Source organism: Arachis ipaensis, chromosome B02, assembly GCF_000816755.2.
Source record: "Arachis ipaensis cultivar K30076 chromosome B02, Araip1.1, whole genome shotgun sequence".
NCBI classification, from domain to species: Eukaryota; Viridiplantae; Streptophyta; class Magnoliopsida; order Fabales; family Fabaceae; genus Arachis; species Arachis ipaensis.
In genome coordinates, this window is record NC_029786.2 from 104,141,702 (window position 1) to 104,159,276 (window position 17,575).

The 17,575-nt window shown below is 32.4% G+C and overlaps 3 protein-coding genes and 1 long non-coding RNA gene across 4 annotated transcripts in view; 1 reads left to right on the plus strand and 3 right to left on the minus strand.

Moving 5' to 3' along the window:
- Nucleotides 251–4,375, minus strand: LOC107626146 (hydroxyisourate hydrolase). Its single transcript, XM_016328947.2, has 13 exons — nucleotides 4,131–4,375; nucleotides 3,949–4,012; nucleotides 3,392–3,447; nucleotides 3,055–3,130; nucleotides 2,891–2,962; nucleotides 2,716–2,803; nucleotides 2,194–2,452; nucleotides 1,912–2,027; nucleotides 1,493–1,713; nucleotides 1,329–1,351; nucleotides 1,147–1,234; nucleotides 863–953; nucleotides 251–619 (listed from the first exon to the last, which is right to left on the minus strand). Exons 1-13 carry the CDS (start codon nucleotides 4,293–4,295, stop codon nucleotides 373–375), a joined length of 1,566 nt encoding a protein of 521 aa, XP_016184433.1. The 5' UTR covers nucleotides 4,296–4,375; the 3' UTR covers nucleotides 251–372.
- LOC110268158 lies at nucleotides 5,983–6,700 on the plus strand. Its single transcript, XR_002356253.1, has 2 exons — nucleotides 5,983–6,139; nucleotides 6,410–6,700. It is a non-coding gene; the product is annotated as an uncharacterized LOC110268158 (long non-coding RNA).
- Nucleotides 10,424–17,575, minus strand: part of LOC107626141 (putative disease resistance RPP13-like protein 1) — a 79,786-nt gene continuing 72,634 nt past the window's right edge. Inside the window, exons 2-4 of the transcript XR_002358107.1 lie at nucleotides 10,996–11,273; nucleotides 10,799–10,858; nucleotides 10,424–10,503 (exon numbers count right to left, since the gene is read on the minus strand). The gene's annotated coding sequence lies outside the window, so the exon portion shown is untranslated. The remainder of the gene's footprint in view (nucleotides 10,504–10,798; nucleotides 10,859–10,995; nucleotides 11,274–17,575) is intronic.
- LOC107627945 (putative disease resistance RPP13-like protein 1) lies at nucleotides 11,176–14,876 on the minus strand. The gene has a single exon (XM_021117093.1). It carries the CDS (start codon nucleotides 14,659–14,661, stop codon nucleotides 11,176–11,178), a length of 3,486 nt encoding a protein of 1,161 aa, XP_020972752.1. The 5' UTR covers nucleotides 14,662–14,876.

Here is a 17,575-nt window from a genome sequence, read left to right on the forward strand (position 1 = left end):
ATATTTGTATATCAAAATAAATTATTTATATAAAATTTATGTGAAAATATAAAATATATATTGAAAATAAGTTAAATAACATATGTATTTATACACAAAATACATAGTAGCTGATTTTGGTGTACACTTAACATAATTGATATACAAAATCTATAGTAATTAATTTTAATGGTTAATTATAGTGTACAAATAACATTTTTTTTATTAGATTTAGTAATTATAAAATATCTATATTTGTATTTAATATTAGTTTCTCCTTCAACGAGCCTCTGATTTATTTTCTTCTTCACATAATCAATCTCCAAAGTCGATTATTCAAACTTTTGTAATGAACACTACATAAATAAATAAACAAACAACTAAACTAAACTGTTATATTGAGTGGCCAACAGAAACATGTGATGGATCCTTATTAAGTTGTTGAAGATCTCCAACTATAGAAGTTCTTCCACCCTTCAAGAATTTGTTGTACCATTTTGCAGAGAGCTTAGGATATCTCTTCAATTCAGGATCATTTCTATCAACATAGTATAGTCCAAAGCTTGATTCATATCCATCCAATAACTCAAATACATCCATGAATGACCATACAAAATAACCTTTTATATTTGATCCATCTCTGAAAAAAAAAATTATCATGACATAGAAAGATAAGAGATCACATTAGATGTGTGTCAATGTGACAAGTCCCAAAATGAAAAATAATAATAATATTAAGAATTTGATTTTGATACACTAACAGTGTAAATCATTTTACGTAATCGTCTAATCACATCCATTTTTTTGGACGACTATTCACGCTTATTTTCAATACGATTTTGATTCGTAAGTGGAAAATTGATAAATTTAGTTATGGCAGTACCTCAATGCATCAAGCACAGCACCAATGTATCCATAAAGGTAGTTGACCCTTGTCACATCTTGCAATGAAGAATTGCTATTGGTTCGTTGACCTAACAAGAGTCAACCCATGAATATGCATAATTATTCATGTCAATAATTTTTTTTGTTACTCTAGTTCAATTACCAAAATATGTGACATTTTTTAACTGAGTAATTGGATTATATATCACTTTATTTGATTAATCAGTAAACCCTTAATTCATGTTAACAAATTCTAGCAATTTATGTAATCACTAGTTGTACCATTTTCATATATGAATAATGGAGGATTGCCATAAAGAAGCTTGAGTTTGTTTAGTTCCTCCACCAACTTCCATGGGGTGACAGCAATCTGAGTCAAGGAAAAGCCGTATACAGTGAAGCAAAAACAATAATCTGAATAATTGAACCAATGAATTAAGAAAATAGTTACTAATTTTTTTCACCTCTTCATTTGAAAACAGCTCAACTGCAAAGAAAAGACAAAGCAGGATTGTTATTTTCAAAAAACTAATGTAAATGATGCAAAATTTGAACTATTACACATTTTCAAAATGATAATGGAAAAAAGAAATGGTGAATGGAACTAGTAAAGCACAAGAAAACTTACAGTAAAGCACTGCAGCTATGTCCATGTTGTAATCTCTCAGATTATTATTCAAGGCATCAGGGTTATCTGTGACATTGATATTGTAGTAGTGAATCACACCTATGAAGTCAGCTGAACCTTTAATTTGTTTCGACTCGCGACTTGTGAAGGCTGGAATTCTTGAGCCTGCATTTCTCTTCATGGAAATCGGGTAGTCTCCGCGCACCAATGGTTCCATAATCCTGCAATAAAGCAGCAGCAGAAGGCATGTAAAACTGCCATATCTTTTCTCATTTTAGTCAAAGTCATTGACAGAAGACAGAAACATTAAGACCTGTTTGGTTTATTTTTACATTTCTTGTTTTTATTTTTACCAAGGAAACAATGAACAAAGGGCAAAACACAGAACATGAAAATTGATTTTAGGATTTGCAACTTACCAACCAACCATATGATCATAAACTCTCTGACATGCTACCCTGTCTCGTTCCGTGTTTGTTATCGGATGACAACCAAATGTAAAGATTGATATACCAACAAATCCATGTTGGTTTTCCTGCAATGTTACTTGTTTCTCAAGAATCATGAATATTCTTTGCCAACAAAATTTTCCTTTCCCATATTTACCTTCTATCATAACACACATTAATACTATTATATTCTATCTATCTGTCTATTAAAATTTGAAATATAGAACATAGAAATTAGGAGGTGATGTGTACCTTATACTTTCTTCTGTACAATCTTGCAGCTGAAGAATGAGATAACAAGATGTTGTGAACTGCCAAGTAGGGTTCTATTGTTGAGTTACCCTTGTTGCCAGTTGAATGACAGAACGGGGGAGAGCAGCGCCGAGGTGGGGTTGCTCCCAAATCATAACCGCCGATGGCGAACACGTTTGGCTCATTTATAGTAGTCCAATACAAGACTCTATCACCAAACTCTCTAAAACACACATCTGCATAGTTTGTGAAATCTCTTCTGCATTCACATTAAAAAAAATTCTTTTTAACTCATAACTTTTGGCTCTGTCTATGAACTATGACCGTAATATAATAGCAGTGAATATCAAGCACAAAATACAATCATGCACAAAATGAAAATAAATAACTATTTAAACTATACAACCACCTACGTTGAATTAAGATAATCACAAAGTGCCTAATTTTAAATTCTTAAGGACTAATGTTTATACAATAGAAATTCATACACTTGAAAATTTCAAGAGTTAATCTCAAACATACATGATTTTACGACTAACCCATCCTCCATATTCATCCTCAAGTACTTGTGGAAGATCAAAGTTGTGTAGTGTTACATGTGGTTGGATTCCTGTAAAGGGAAAAGAAATGGAATGTATATTAATTGAATAGGCATGATTGATTCCAAAACTCTTTTTCTTAAAGGAATTTCTAGAACCATTGCTAATGAGCTCATTGATGAGATTGTTGTAGTACTCCAATCCCTTGGGATTCACAGGTCCTCTGCCATCTGCAGAAAAAAAAAGGCATTTTCGACGGCATAATTAAAAATAAAGGCAAAGTAGAGAAAGAGTACAAAAATTAGGGTTCATAGCATAATACTTGGTATGAGTCTAGACCAAGAAATGGAGAATCTATAGGCATCAAGGCCTGTTTCCACCATCAGCTTCACATCTTCCTGTATTACACATTCTTAAGTTTAAACGATTGTGTGTACTATCCCCCTAGCCCCGACAGGCCAAGGACTAATCCGTCACAGATTTGATTTCCATTTAAGGATCTGACCATTGAGTTGCTACATACACAAGGCGGAATTCGAACTCGCGATACTCGACCAACTACCATTGAGTTGCTACATATACAAGGCGGAATTCGAACTCGCGATACTCGACCAACTCAAGTTGATTAAAAATTGAAGATTAATAGCATAGTACTTTACCTTATACTTGTGGTAGCCATCACAGGCTACATTTCCATTTTCTGTCCCTTCAAACACTGTTAATATAGAGATATATTATGAGTCTCTTTAGTTTGTCAAGGGAAAATGACAAGTTATAGAGTCAAGAACTAATTAACTAACTAACTAATTATACTGTTACAAAAATACTATATGTACACAAAAAAAATCAGTTATTATGTATTTGTATATAAATACACGTATTGTTTAATTCATTTCAATGTATATTTTGTATTTTAGCATGTATTCTATACGGATAGTTGATTTGATGAGTAATATTTGGTATATACATAGTATGATTGATTTTATTGCATTACAATAATTTGACTATTAACAAGATATAACTACTAACTGAATTCAATATCTTCAACTTTAATTATTTGACTCAGTTTTGGATTTGCTTTTCAAAAAAGAAAAATAAATTTTTATTTAAAAAAACAATTTTATGTTAGGATAAAAATAAAAAAAAAAACTTTTTTTTAATCAATTATGTGTATGATGAATCAAAAGAAGAAAGGAGATAAAGAAAAGGAAGTAACCATCATGAGCAAAAGTATCCCATATGCTTGGAGTTCTTCCATCTTCATTAGCAGCTCCTTCCACCTATTCATAAACACACACAATATAACAATATTGATTAATAGGAGTAATCATATTATTGCAATGGATTAATTAAGTTAAAGAGAACATAGAATCAATAGTGGAGTAGAACAGTTAATACCTGATAAGCAGTGGTGGCTGCACCAAAAATAAAGTCATGAGGGAAATCATCTCTGCTATAATAATTCTCATAAGCACTTAGTTTTCTCAAAGTAAAGTTTAGAAGCAAAAAGGTTATTAGTTTCAAAGTAAGGAATGTTGAATAACATGTTTTTGGTTCCATCATCTGATGAACTAAGTTGTTTTCTGACTTTTCTCAATGTGTGTAAGCTCTGTCTTAAATTCAATTATCTTTACAGAGAGTAAACGGACCGAACAATTATGAAACTCAGAAAGTCAAAAGTCAAAACATATGAAAGCAAGTGATGCCACATAAAATATTTTTTTTTTCTTTTTGTCTTTTTAGAGTAATATTATATAGATATAGTTTTTGTATACATTTTCTAGTGCTTTTACTTTTACTGCTAGAAATTTGTCAAATACGCTAAAAACTAAAAAAAGATATTTTTTATTAAAAAAAGATTTTTTTTTATCAAGATAATGACGTCCAAATAAGCACTCATCTATCTATTCTTAATATATAAAAGTAGGTACATAAATTTACTCACATTACTTTTAAGTTATTTCTCTTCTTCTATTAATGCCATGTCAACAACATCGCTTACTTAGCAAAATTTTAGAATCAACCACTCAATTTTTGGCAAATCATCTATCATTTCCAAATCAGCAAAAAAAAAAAAACTAAATAAAATGTATAAAAAATAATACAATAATTACCAATGACAATAATTAAAAATTAATAGTGTCTAACCAAATTTGTAATTTATAAATACATTAAATTCATATTTCTATATTTATTATATCTTTACCGTTGTAAATAATACAAGAAATTTATAACTCCAATAATTAACTTATTAATTTCTATTAATAAATCATTCAATGTAATAGACATCCATATTATAAATGTCATAATAATATTATTAATTATAATAAATTTTACGTTACAAATATTCAAATTCCATACTATTTGGACTACTTATATAAGTCTCTTATCACTATTCCTTTAAATTACATCAAATTTAGTACAAAAAATTTATTTCCGAACTACACAACATCTCAAACTTACTCAATTGTCCTCACAACAATTTATCACCATCGTTAGCATCATCTAACAACAATTTCACTATGGTATCTCTCTCTTTGTCCCTGCCAACGAATATGTCAGATTTTTTAACTAGTGAAGTTGAAGGAATCCTCCCAGACATGTTCTTGGCTGCAATCTTTTCTAGACGAAGGATATCTTTGTGTTTTGCAATATCATCTAGTCTAGCAATGATTTCTTCAATTTTAGTAACCATCTCCCTATCTTGCAAATTGAGAAAGCGAGACAGGAAGTTACCTGGTGGATCCTTTTGAGTGGCAGTCATCGGCATCATAGACAGCATCTTGGAGATCTTCAAGCCACCTCTTGACAGCAGGGTCAGTGATCTGTTTCTTCTCAGCATCATTCATCACAGCTTCAACCACATTCAGAATGGTCTTCAGCCTTTGAAGCAGCTTTTGGTCAACCTTCTTTCCTCTCATCAATGGCGGATCCAGAAATTTTATAAGAGGGGGACCAAATTAAATACAAAATAAATTAAAATATAATATAACAAAAAATTAATAAAATATCATTTATAGTATATAAGTCAAAATTAATAATTATATTATATAAAAATCAACATTCAACTACATACTTTAGGATTTTAGTATTTTTAAATTTGTTCTACGATATTTCATATAACTAAAATTTTTAATTTATCATCTAAAATAAATTTTGAAGTATTCTCTTTTTCAACATATACAATCATATAATCTACTAACAATTCATCTTTTATCTTGTTTTAAAGTCTTGTTTTAATAATCCCTTGGATCCACCACTGCCTCTCATCATGTTGATGATCTCAGGATCAGACAGTCTGTCGAAAAGGACATTGAGAAAAGAAGAGAGGAAAGCTCCTCCAACAAGTTCAGCAGCCATGTTCACAAGATCAAGAAAGTATGAAAGAGTAAGGGAAGTGGTTTGTGGTATGCACCAAAATTTATCTTACAATGTCCAAATTTTTACAGGGAAAACAATAATCTAAATAAGAATATTGTAGGATGATTTTATCAAAGTAGGATGATTTCAGTTTTTTATTATTATTTTTATATTACACTACTTTTACACATTATAGTTCTATCTTTTTATTTTTCTTACTGGAATTTCAAATGAAATTTTAATTTATTAATTGAAATGAAAGTGAAAATAGAGTACATCAATGATAACTTTGCTGTTTGCAATTTACATCATTGCAGCGTCACTTCCAATTGATAGATGCCATAACTGCAGCCTTGGTATGATTTTCAATGTTTTTGTCTAAGGCATATAAAATGCTATCTGCATCAACTCTATAAACTGCAGAAGAATCACATTAACAACGACCTCAGCGACTAAGCGAAGGAGGAAATTTGACAAACACAAGCTGAAGAAACGAAGCTTTTTTGTAAAAAACTGTACCTGATTGTGCAGCTAGTTTGTACTTCTTTCTTATAATTTGGATTGACCAAGTAATAAATTTTATAACTTTCGTTTGCCATTGGCTTTCTTATTTAAACTTGTCCATATTTTTTACCAAAAATAACGCTTATTAATAACCTGAAGCAAAAGTGAATACACAATTTGTAGGTTATTCATAAAGTTTTTCTCAGTTTGCACACACAAACTCAGACTTCTCACAAACACAAACACAAAGTTCACAAGATGTAGCGGTTATAGTTTGCACTCAACTAAAGTTTCTATCAATTGGTAAGGAAAAGGTGTAGTTATCTGCTGGATTGCATGGCCAAATTTACATCTAGAGAAAGATACAAAGCACCTAAGTGTAAACTTTATTGCAGAAGTAGATTTTCTTATCTAAAATTTTTAGAGATTAGTTTTGATGCATTTAAGTGTAAACTTATTTACATTATTATTTCATTAATTTCATCTTGTCATCTTTTGAATGTCTTTCCGAGTAATCGGTGTAGAATATAATCACTTTTGTTAATAGAACAACACATGATCAAATATGCCTGTCAACTGATTTACGCGTGCACATAAATTAAATCCAACTTTTTTGTAATTTTGCTATTAATTAAGAAAAGAGAAAGATCATACATGCTACTTAGTAATTTATATGTGTGTGTGTGTGTAAAGTCCATACTGATACAAGTACATGTAATGATAAATTTAGTAATTTTTCCTTTAATTAGGATTTTGTGATATATTGTAGAAAATGAAAAATTATTCCATACTCATTTTTTCTTCTACTGCAATACATTCCAACTTTAATCTCTGATGCAAGCAAAGTAAAAAAATCTACTTATCAAATAGGTGTCTAATAGAAATATGAGATTGATCTTTACAAGATCGGTAGGCCCAACTAGAAGTGCACTCTTTGTACCTCTCAAGAACCAAATAAATATTTTGCAGAGTGTTTTGTAAAACTCTTTAATTCAGGGTCATTTCTGTCAACATAGTATATAGGCCATAACGTAGTAAGATTATTTTGTAATCAATTAATCATCCAATAACTCAAATAAATCTAAGAAAGACCATGCAAAGTACCCCTTTATATATAAACTAAAAGAATCAAGATGCACTTTACATTAAACTATGGAACCAAACATGAAAATTAACAAAATTATTCTCACTTCACACAGAAAACTGTATCATGTCATTTTATATTTAAAAAATGAACAAAATACACTTTTCCTTATTTATAAAATTTTCTCTCATTACTATAATATTTTTCTTGTTACGTGTGTGGATACTTCATGAAAGGTTTTTAGGATATTTCTTAAGTGGGTTCAAAAGAACATAAACTAGACACTTAGATTTTTAACATTGCCATTCTGTTAGCTTAGGTAGTTCTGAGAATTCTGTGCCTTGCATTCTCACTCCTTTCTTCAAGCCCTGACTGTTCACCCTTATATATAGGGGAAAGCCTCTACGGTTGAAACCAAATAAACCAAACTAATCTTCTTCTTCTTCATGCAAACCGGTTCGGCCAGAGAGAGAAGAGGAAACTGAATGTAAAATCCAACATGCAATTACCTCTGGTCCTTCCTTGGTCACCAATCTTCATCAATCCGAGCCTTCCATCTTACCTTGCTCTCCAAAACGGATTCCTAGCCCTTGATGAGTTACTGATGATGATAGCTTCATCTGCTCCAACTTCTGCCTCCTCCATCACGTAGCCACTGTAGCTACCTCTTGTGGTGGTTGAGTAAAATCAGAGACAAGCCATCCCTCCAAGGATCTTCTTTCTTTGACCGATATCTTCTTCAACTATTTTTGGTATGGAGAAGCCAAGATCTTTTCACCAAATCTTACCACAAGTAATGAGAATCTTAGCCACAGCATACTTTTTTTTTTTTCTTTTTCTTGCCATCATTGTGATGGTCTTGTGGCATGCTTCTTCTTCTCTATGGTAGCTTGCTATAGCTTCCATGGTTGCTACTGTGATATGACCGAATAGAGAAGAAAGAAATGAGAGAGAGGAAAAGAAAAGCACTTAAGTGAACATAAACAAATTAATTAAAAAAATGAGTTGCTTTTACTTCCCTTTGCTTTAGGTAGCGTGCCTCATTAAGGCAAACCATCTAATCAATCATAATTTCTCTCTCATGGTTCTAAGGAATGCATTAACTCTACTCAATAAAATTTTGAGTTCCATCACATGATTAAAAAAGAGATCCGTTGGAAGCAATGAAACTCTGCTTTCTTTGCTTAATGGTTTCGGACCAAGTTTTGGTCTAATTTAGCAAAGATCTATTTGGGTTTGTAATAATAATTCAATCTGACCCAAATACATGATCATGATTTCAGCCACAAGGATCAAAAATAATTTTTGTATCAATGCCGATCATTTTTAATTAAATTGGGCTTGTAGCATAATAATCCAATCTGGCCCAATTGCAAAATCTGCATCACAAAATTATTAATCCTCATATGTTAAATGAGAAGCAAATTAATAATTTTGTAATTAATTGATTCAATAATGTTTGTTCATCATCAAAGTAATTTAGAGTTTTCCAAACTCATCAGTTTTGCATTTTCTTAAGAGTAATAGTGTGAAAGATATGAATGATGATGCATGTAAGAAGCTTCAGATTTTATGGGAGGAACCGAAGATCTTTGGACTTGATGAATTCACTTGTTTTGAGCTTGATCTTTAATCTGTATTGGGTATGAAAAATCATATGCAAAAATAATGCTTATAGGACTTGTAATGCATTTTAAAGTATTCCTCATGTTTTTATATGATTTCAGTAATTGTCATCTTTTACTATGAATTAAGAAAACAAGGCTCATACATGGCACTTGGTAATATTTTTTAAAAATATGTACATCTAATAAAATGATATCAATTATCAAAAACTCACTTGGCAAAACCCGAACAAAAAACAAGAGTACCATGCTGTTATGATTTAAGGAGTTCATAATACAAGTTTATAAATTATAACATAAAATTTTTCTATTAACACCCAAAATAACAGGCATAAAGCCTAGTGGTGTACTCGAATCCCTTCGGCATTGCCATCAAGACTCAACAGTTTACATCACAAAAACTCAAAAAAACTATACATCCCAGCAACTACTCAAGCATGCAATTCCTCTGTTCCAAACTTCTGCAACAATATCCCCAGTTATAGAAATGCTTCTTCTCTGCTTCTCAAATCTCAAAAACCAATTGTACCATTTTGCTGATAGTTTGGGACATCTCTATAATTGGCCATAGCTTACTTTTTAATCATCCAATCACTCAAATAAATCTGAGAATGACCATGCGAAATAAATACCCCTTCTTATTTGATCCATTCCTGAAAAGGAAAAAAAAGGGAATGAAACAGAAAATTAGGAAACACAAGAAGTATATATTATGTGTTTCAAATATCAACAAATATTTCATAGAAGAAAGACGGGGCACAAAGATTTTGATAAAAAAACATAATTATATCTAAATGTTAATATTTATCTTTTTGTTATATTATGTTTATTCCTAAAATAAATAAATAAATTAACTAAAAAAATAGTGTTAATTAGCTTCATGATACTAGCTAATTAGGAGTTATTTGGAATATGTCTTAGAATATTCATTTAAGCAAGTGTCAAGAATTCGAATTTTACTTTGTATATATAATAATTTATTGGACAATAACAAACTCTTAAATGGAGTTTAGATATACGACAGATTAATCTTTAATCTGTTATGTTAGAGTATACTGTAAAAAAAAAAAATATCTATACATAAATTTTATTGGATAATGATAGACTCTTAAATGGAGCTGAGCGTGGCAGCATGCAAGGCATGCAAGTATTTCACCCTTGACATATCTTGATGAATCATTGCTTGGTATTCTTTGACCTGACCACATGATAATTCAAGCCAAATCTTTATCAGTAACTACATAGCACCATAAAATGCATGCATTTGAAGATAAATTTATTATATTTTGTGCTAAAATTAAATTATCTTGGTTCTTCATGCAACTTAAGATGCTCACTTATTGGAAAGGAAATATGCTACATAGCTATACAGTAAAATAATCTGATTGAAAAGTAAAATACACTTAAAAAAACACCCCTTCATTTGAAAATGGAATCTCTGCATCAGCCAAAACATAGATGGTGGTAGTAATATGTTGTGAAAGAGGTTTTACCTTGATGCCCTGTTTTGCATTATTATAATATAGAACTCAACTCAATGAATGTGTTGGGGCCTGAGGGTTGTCATTGTAAAAAGCATGTCAGTAATATTTTCCCCAAATGAGATAATGAGCAGAGAAAAATAAGGCTCACAGAATGAGGATTTGTAAGGTTTAGAATGAAATATAGATGACAAAAAACAATGCTTTACCTGTTTTAAGACGATGAGTCCTCATGGAAACTGTCTCCTGCCATCAACTTGAATAGTGGATAAGCTATTAATTTAAAGTCGGAAAGTAAAAGTAAGATCATGTAGGGGAGAATGAATATGATGTAGGAGAAGATGAAGTGGGTTTGGGATATAGAGAGATAGCAATAAGAGTTACCTGTTTTAAGATGTTGAGTCTTTGTCAATCAGATTACTATCAACTTTAATGTAGGTGATGTGGGAAATGGATGGCCAAATGTGGGGGTCCTTCCTCTCTATGCCTTCACCCAACAACTGACATCTATAGATCTTGAGCTCCCGTAAAGAGGCAGGCAGCCTTGTTATGTTCTCCAGCTTAGGACATTTTTCAATCCATAATTCTTTGAGGGACTGTGACTGTGACACCTCCAGAGATGTCAAATTTTCACGACTTGCGATTGTGAGATACTTGAGATTTGGGAACGCTGGGAATGCGAAGGATGTAAGCGAATCACAGCTGTTGTTTATTGTAAGACTAATTAGTGACTCATGTTGTTGGTGTTGCATTGGGAATTCTACATTCTTGCAATCGTTGATTAATAGCACTTCCAATGAAGGGGGCAAAGAATCCCCTGGAAATGATATGGCTGATGAGCACTCTGAGATGTGTAGCTCTATGAGAGAGGTTGGTTGGGTGTGGGTCATGGCCTCAAACAGAGAATTCACAAGCTGCTCTCCATTAATTACTAGTGTCTCCAACATGGAAAGTGGTAGGTCCCGCGTTCTTGCTTCCTGTTTGCCAGATATTCTTAATGAGCGTAGGATGGGAGCTCTTGGCACATAACAACCAAGCTCCTCGCATCCTGATATGACAAGTTTTTTCAAAGACGGAAGGAAAGTGGGCAAATCTCCTCTTAACTTAGGACACTGCGATATATAGAATTCCTCAAGTTTCGGAAATGGTGCATCATCATCATCATCACATTCATATGACTCCCATTCCTCCCAGCAACTCATTTGATAGAATGAGAGATATTTAAGGGATCGGAAGGGTGTCTCCTGATGCTGATGAGTTGCATCAGCCTTATAGAATGAGCCACCAATCATCTTCACCTTGTCAAACCCTGCAATGAGCAGCGTCTCCAGAGAGGGTAACTGTCCAAGGGAAGGAAACACCAAACAATTCCTGCATCCATTCAGCTCCAACTCAGTCATGTTGTGGTACCTAGACTGCCCTACCCAATCCGGAAACACTGTACCCCTGTAACCCTTTATTGTTAGATATTTAAGGTCATTGTGAGGTTCTAATTTGCTAAGCACATCTTTTTCGATTTGGGAATCAACAATATCACTATCTTCACCTGATGACCACTTCAAACGTAGATCACTGATGTATTTCTTATCAACCATCCTTGCCTTCCAAGCTTCACTGCTATCAACCACATTCTCTAATTTCTTAAGACGAAATAACCCTTGAAGATTTACAAGTCCTCCCAATTCCCCTATCCCATTCTCTTCATGCTTGCCGGCAATATAGTAACATAAAATCTGCAGGTCTTTTAATTTGCTCATCCCTTTCGGCATCTCTTCTATTTTAGTACCTTCAATATCGAGATGGTGCAAATTTATAAGATCTTGCATCTTGCTTGGAAGCTTTTTCAGGTTTTCACACTCTCTCAACTTCAACGTTTGTAAATTATGCAATTTGCTCAATGACTCGGGCAATACCTCAATTGCCGTACAAGAGAGATCCAAATGAAGCAAATTTACAAGATCCTGCATGTTGCTTGGAAGCTTTTCTAGTCTTTCACAATCACTCAACTTCAGTGTTTGTAAATTATAACATTTGCACATTGACTCTGGCAATGTCACGATAGGTGAATCAGAGAGATCCAAATAACGCAAATGGATCAAATCACCTATTGAATCGGGCAACGAATTATGGTCACGAGGAAAGAATTCAAATGACAGAACCCTTACGTGCTTCAATTGTGCAAGTAAGCGACAAGGATCGATTTTCTTTGAGGAATCATGCCTGATACCAGCATTGATTTTCAACAATGTCCTTGTATCTTGTAAATTATCACATGCTTCCAAGAACTTTGAGAGCGAATCACGGATGTTAAGACTATAAGAAAGATGACGAGGATAAGCCTCATGCTTGTCTGCGGTTTTGAGTTCTAAGGTTCTACAAAAGAACTTTCCACCATAGAATATTGCTAAATCATGCATGAGATCGTGCATCACGAATGAATTTTCATCGGTTTCAGAATGTTGGAGAAATGATCTCGAAACCAAATCGTTAAAATATTTATAACCGACTTCTTCTAAAGTACCTCCACTACTATTTGGTTGCTGCAAAAGACCTTCTGCCATCCACAGTAACACCAGTTCATCTCTTTCGAATTCATAGTCTTTTGGGAATAAAGAACAATATACAAAGCAACGTTTTAAGTATGAAGGGAGGTAGTGATAACTTATTCTCAATGCAGGAAGAATCCCACTATCTTTTTTGGGAAATTCCCAAATTTCACTCCTCAATATAAACTCCCAATCCGCTGCTTCTTTTCTTGCTCTTAATAAACCTCCAAGTGTTTGAGCAGCCAAAGCTAACCCATTACACTTTTTGACAATTCTTCGACCAACTACTTCTAAAGCAGAACGGCTATGGGATTCAACAGAATTAAGACATGCATGATCTGCAAACACTGACCAGCAGTGATCATCACCCAACAAACTCAAACGGAAAGTTGGAATAGTTTTCACCATATCAGCAATCGAATCAAGACGGGTTGTTACAAGAATCTTAACACCCCCGTTACTAGATTTAAAAGGCTTTAGAAAACTTATCCAGGCATCATAATTGTTACTCCACATGTCGTCCAAAACAACCAACAACTTCTTCCCTGCTAGGACTTCCTTCAAACTCTCCTGAATTTTGTTCAACTCAGTTGAGTTGCAAGAACTAGAAGTTGCTTCCATCACAGCCTTTGTCACCTTAAGAACGTCAAATTCTTCTTGCCCATCACAAACCCATGCCTTAACATCAAATTTTTGTTTCACTCGGTCATCATTGTAAACCATCTGAGCCAAAGTAGTCTTTCCTATTCCACCCATGCCGACCATAGGAATCACGGATATTCCACCGTCATTGGTAACATCTAACAACAGTTTTACTATGGCCTCCCTGTCTTGGTCCCTGCCATATATTTGATGCACACCAACCAGAGATGTTGAGGGGATCCTCCATGACATGTCCTCCACCGGTATCTCCTTCAAGCCAAGACCATCTTTCTCATTTACAATTGACTCTAATGCAGCAATGATGTCTTCTATCTTGGTTACTATCTCATCATCACCATGCAAATTGACATTGCGAGACAGAGAGTTACCTTGAACCTTTTGAATGGCAGCTTTGGTGGTGACTTCATCAAGTATGTCTTCAGCATCGTACACAACATCCTTCAGCCTGTCCAGCCAGTGCTTCACAGCCTCCTCCTCGATCTGCCTCCGCTCGGCGTCATTGATCACAGCATGAGCAGCCTTCAGAACTGTCTCCAGCTTCTCAACCAGTTTCCGGTTAAGCTTCTTTCTCTGGATGAGGTTGACAATTAAGGGTGAAATCAGCATGTCGTAGATAGTGCCAAGTGCAGAGTTGAGAAAAGCTTCTCCCACAAATCTTGCAGCCATGTTGATCTCAAGATTAGAAGAAAGAAAACAAAGGAAAGTAGTGGATGAATGTTTGCAATGAAGGTAAAGGAAGTAGTAGCAGCAGGTTCAGAAAGTGATGCTTAATTGCTTATGTATTTTGTTTTCCTTGTAGCAAAAAGACATTGACTTCACACATGCTCATTGGTCTTTGGGACAAGTTCATATGATGCTTCCGTCTCTCTTCCTCGGAAAAAAAAAGTCACATGTTTGAGGTGGAAACTCACCTGCAGTCGATTGTAGGTGAAGTTGTTTCTGGATGGTTGACACGTGTTACTATATGGTTTAAAAAAATCGGTTTAAATAGATCAAATAACTACCTTTAAAATAATTTTAATTCTTTCTGCGTGTTATTCTATGAATTTGGTATGTTCTTCTTCATTCTTATTGACCAATTTTTCTTTAAATTTATCTGAAACTTTTATTTATTTAATTTTTGTCAAATATATGTATACAAATTGTTTGAAAAAGTAACATTTAGTATTCTGAACAAGAAACAAAATTCACGTTTTTTTATAGAAATAGCATAAATGGTATCATCTGTCCTTTTTTTGTGTCTCTGTTTCTATCTTCTTGATGAGCTTTGTTTTATTTCCTATAACTTATATTTTCAGTTGCTTTTAAATTAAGCTGTAAACAAATTTTAAATTAAACTTTAAAAATATGTTCAATTACAAATTTACCGTTAAATTAAATTTTATGGTAATCAATCAATTAACTCTTATTTTACTAATAAATTATTTTCATGCAAATTATTATTGATTTTTCAATATTATTCTATAAATAAATTATTTTTTTAAGATAATAAGACGATAATTTATTTGTCTAGAAATTATAATTTCATTGTCATGCACGTTTTTGTGTTTTTACTTATCAACTAGAATTTATTTTTAATAAAACAAAAGTATCTAATCAAAATATTAATTTGGTCTCCTTAAATAATTGAACATAATTTTTAATAAAATTTTTTAAAATAAAATCAACCCAAGAATAGAGGCAAGAAAAGAACAACTAATGAAAATATTTATTTTGGCATTGCCATCAAGAATAGGATAGCCATAGAAAAAATCCAACCAAATAAAAAGGACCTAACTCATACAATCAAACTACCATCATATCATCACAATAAACTATAACATCACCAACTAAAGAGACATGCAACAAATATGAAAGAGATCATGCCAAAATTTTAACTATGCTCATGTTATCAAACAGTCCACATTATACCATAATTACATTTTTGTTTTCTTTTTTTTTTTGAAACAAAGAAAGCTCAACACAATAAAGTGGAGCATCAGTAACAATAAATAAAAGAAAGCTAAACACAAAGAAAACTGCCTACATGAGAGATAGCTATTTCCTTGACTCTCATGTATCTGCCCTCAACACCCACTAGGATCGCTGGACGTCCATTCTTGGTAGCTCAAAACTCTCCTGCTTTGTATTTCCTCAACACCTGCTTTTTTATTGTTGAAAATTTTATCGTTCCGTTCCCTCCAGATGTTCCAGATCACTGCAAAGAACCCCGTCAGCCACTTCCTCTGCTCTTGTTTTCCCGTGCGAAATCCTGTCCAACTTTCAAACAGTCCTTTTATGGTGCCAGGAACTACATTTTTGTTTTCTACCACATGAAATTGCGATGAATTATCTTGGCATTTATGATATCTTCCTTAGACTTGTAAAGAATCTCTATTTTCATTTTTTCTTTCTTCATATTAACCAACTATGTTAAACACGATTCCCACAAAATCATTAACACCAAATTTCAAAGCTAATATTTTCTACGTATTCCATTTGCTAGTACAATTATTTCTTTAAAAAAATAAAAAAGATAAATACATTCTACACATATTTTTTAGGCTTTTTATTTAAATAAAATAGAAAAAGATTAATTTTATTTGATTCTTTTAAATTAAATTCAAAAACGTGAATCTTCTAAATCTATTAATACATAAATTGTGTTAGAGTAATGTGTATTAAATATTATATTAAACACCATAATCTAAGATAATTTATACATCAAACTGTCAAAGATGTGAACAGTAGAACTCCTAAAATTGTTGTCTAATGTCCAATCAATTTCATCTTGAATATCAAAATGGTGTGATGACATAAATATGTACGTATTTATTAAATAATTTTCATCATTCACAGAGGAATGAATAAAAACATAAATTAAGAAATACATTTGAAATAATAAATTTGATTAAGAAATATAAATAAGAAGAAATACCTAATTGAAAGTTTGATATTAGTTCTGAAAAAGAGATTGAAAGAGAACGAACGTGTGAAAACGAAGAAGGGAATAAAAATAACCGTTTGGTCCAATTTAAACCTTTTTTTTAAATAAACCATTTATATAAAATAAATCGATTTTTTTAAACCATATAATAATACGTGTCAGCCATCTAGAAGCAGGCGACTGCAGGTGAGTTTCTGTCCTTTCATAATTATATGTGTGGTCCACACGGCATCCAATAGCCAATAGGATGATATTTGAATGACATTCTTTCACACGTTTCTTACTTTTTCTACTATTTTTTTTTCTTCAAAATATACTTTTATTTTGGCCGGTGGCTATGATTTTTAAAAAAGACATAGGTTATTTATATTAGAGTTATACAAAACTGTATTTTCATTTTTCGATTTGCATTAATGACTACACTTTGTCTTTTCTTGCGATTTTTTTGTTTGTAAATAATTAAAAAAATAAATGAACGAGAATGAAAAACATATAAAAATATATTAAATTTAAGGAATTTTTGACAATTAGTATGAGAGATTAAACAATGAATAGTAGTAAGAGTCATAATATGTATAAGTCGTAGAATTTGAATATTTGTAACTGAAGTTTTCTTAAAACATTTTACTAAATAGTGATTGGTTAATTTTCTTT

What these genes read in the sequence shown, in the direction of transcription:
- LOC107626146 (XM_016328947.2), bottom strand. Translation starts at nt 4,295, where the DNA reads ATGATGGAACCAAAAACATGTTATTCAACATTCCTTACTTTGAAACTA. An exon ending in ATGGCTACCACAAGTATAAG is followed by an intron (nt 3,131 to 3,391) that starts GTAAAGTACTAT and finishes TGTGTAATACAG; the next exon opens with GAAGATGTGAAGCTGATGGT. An exon ending in CATAGCTGCAGTGCTTTACT is followed by an intron (nt 1,352 to 1,492) that starts GTAAGTTTTCTT and finishes TTTTCTTTGCAG; the next exon opens with TTGAGCTGTTTTCAAATGAA.
- LOC107627945 (XM_021117093.1), bottom strand. Translation starts at nt 14,661, where the DNA reads ATGGCTGCAAGATTTGTGGGAGAAGCTTTTCTCAACTCTGCACTTGGC.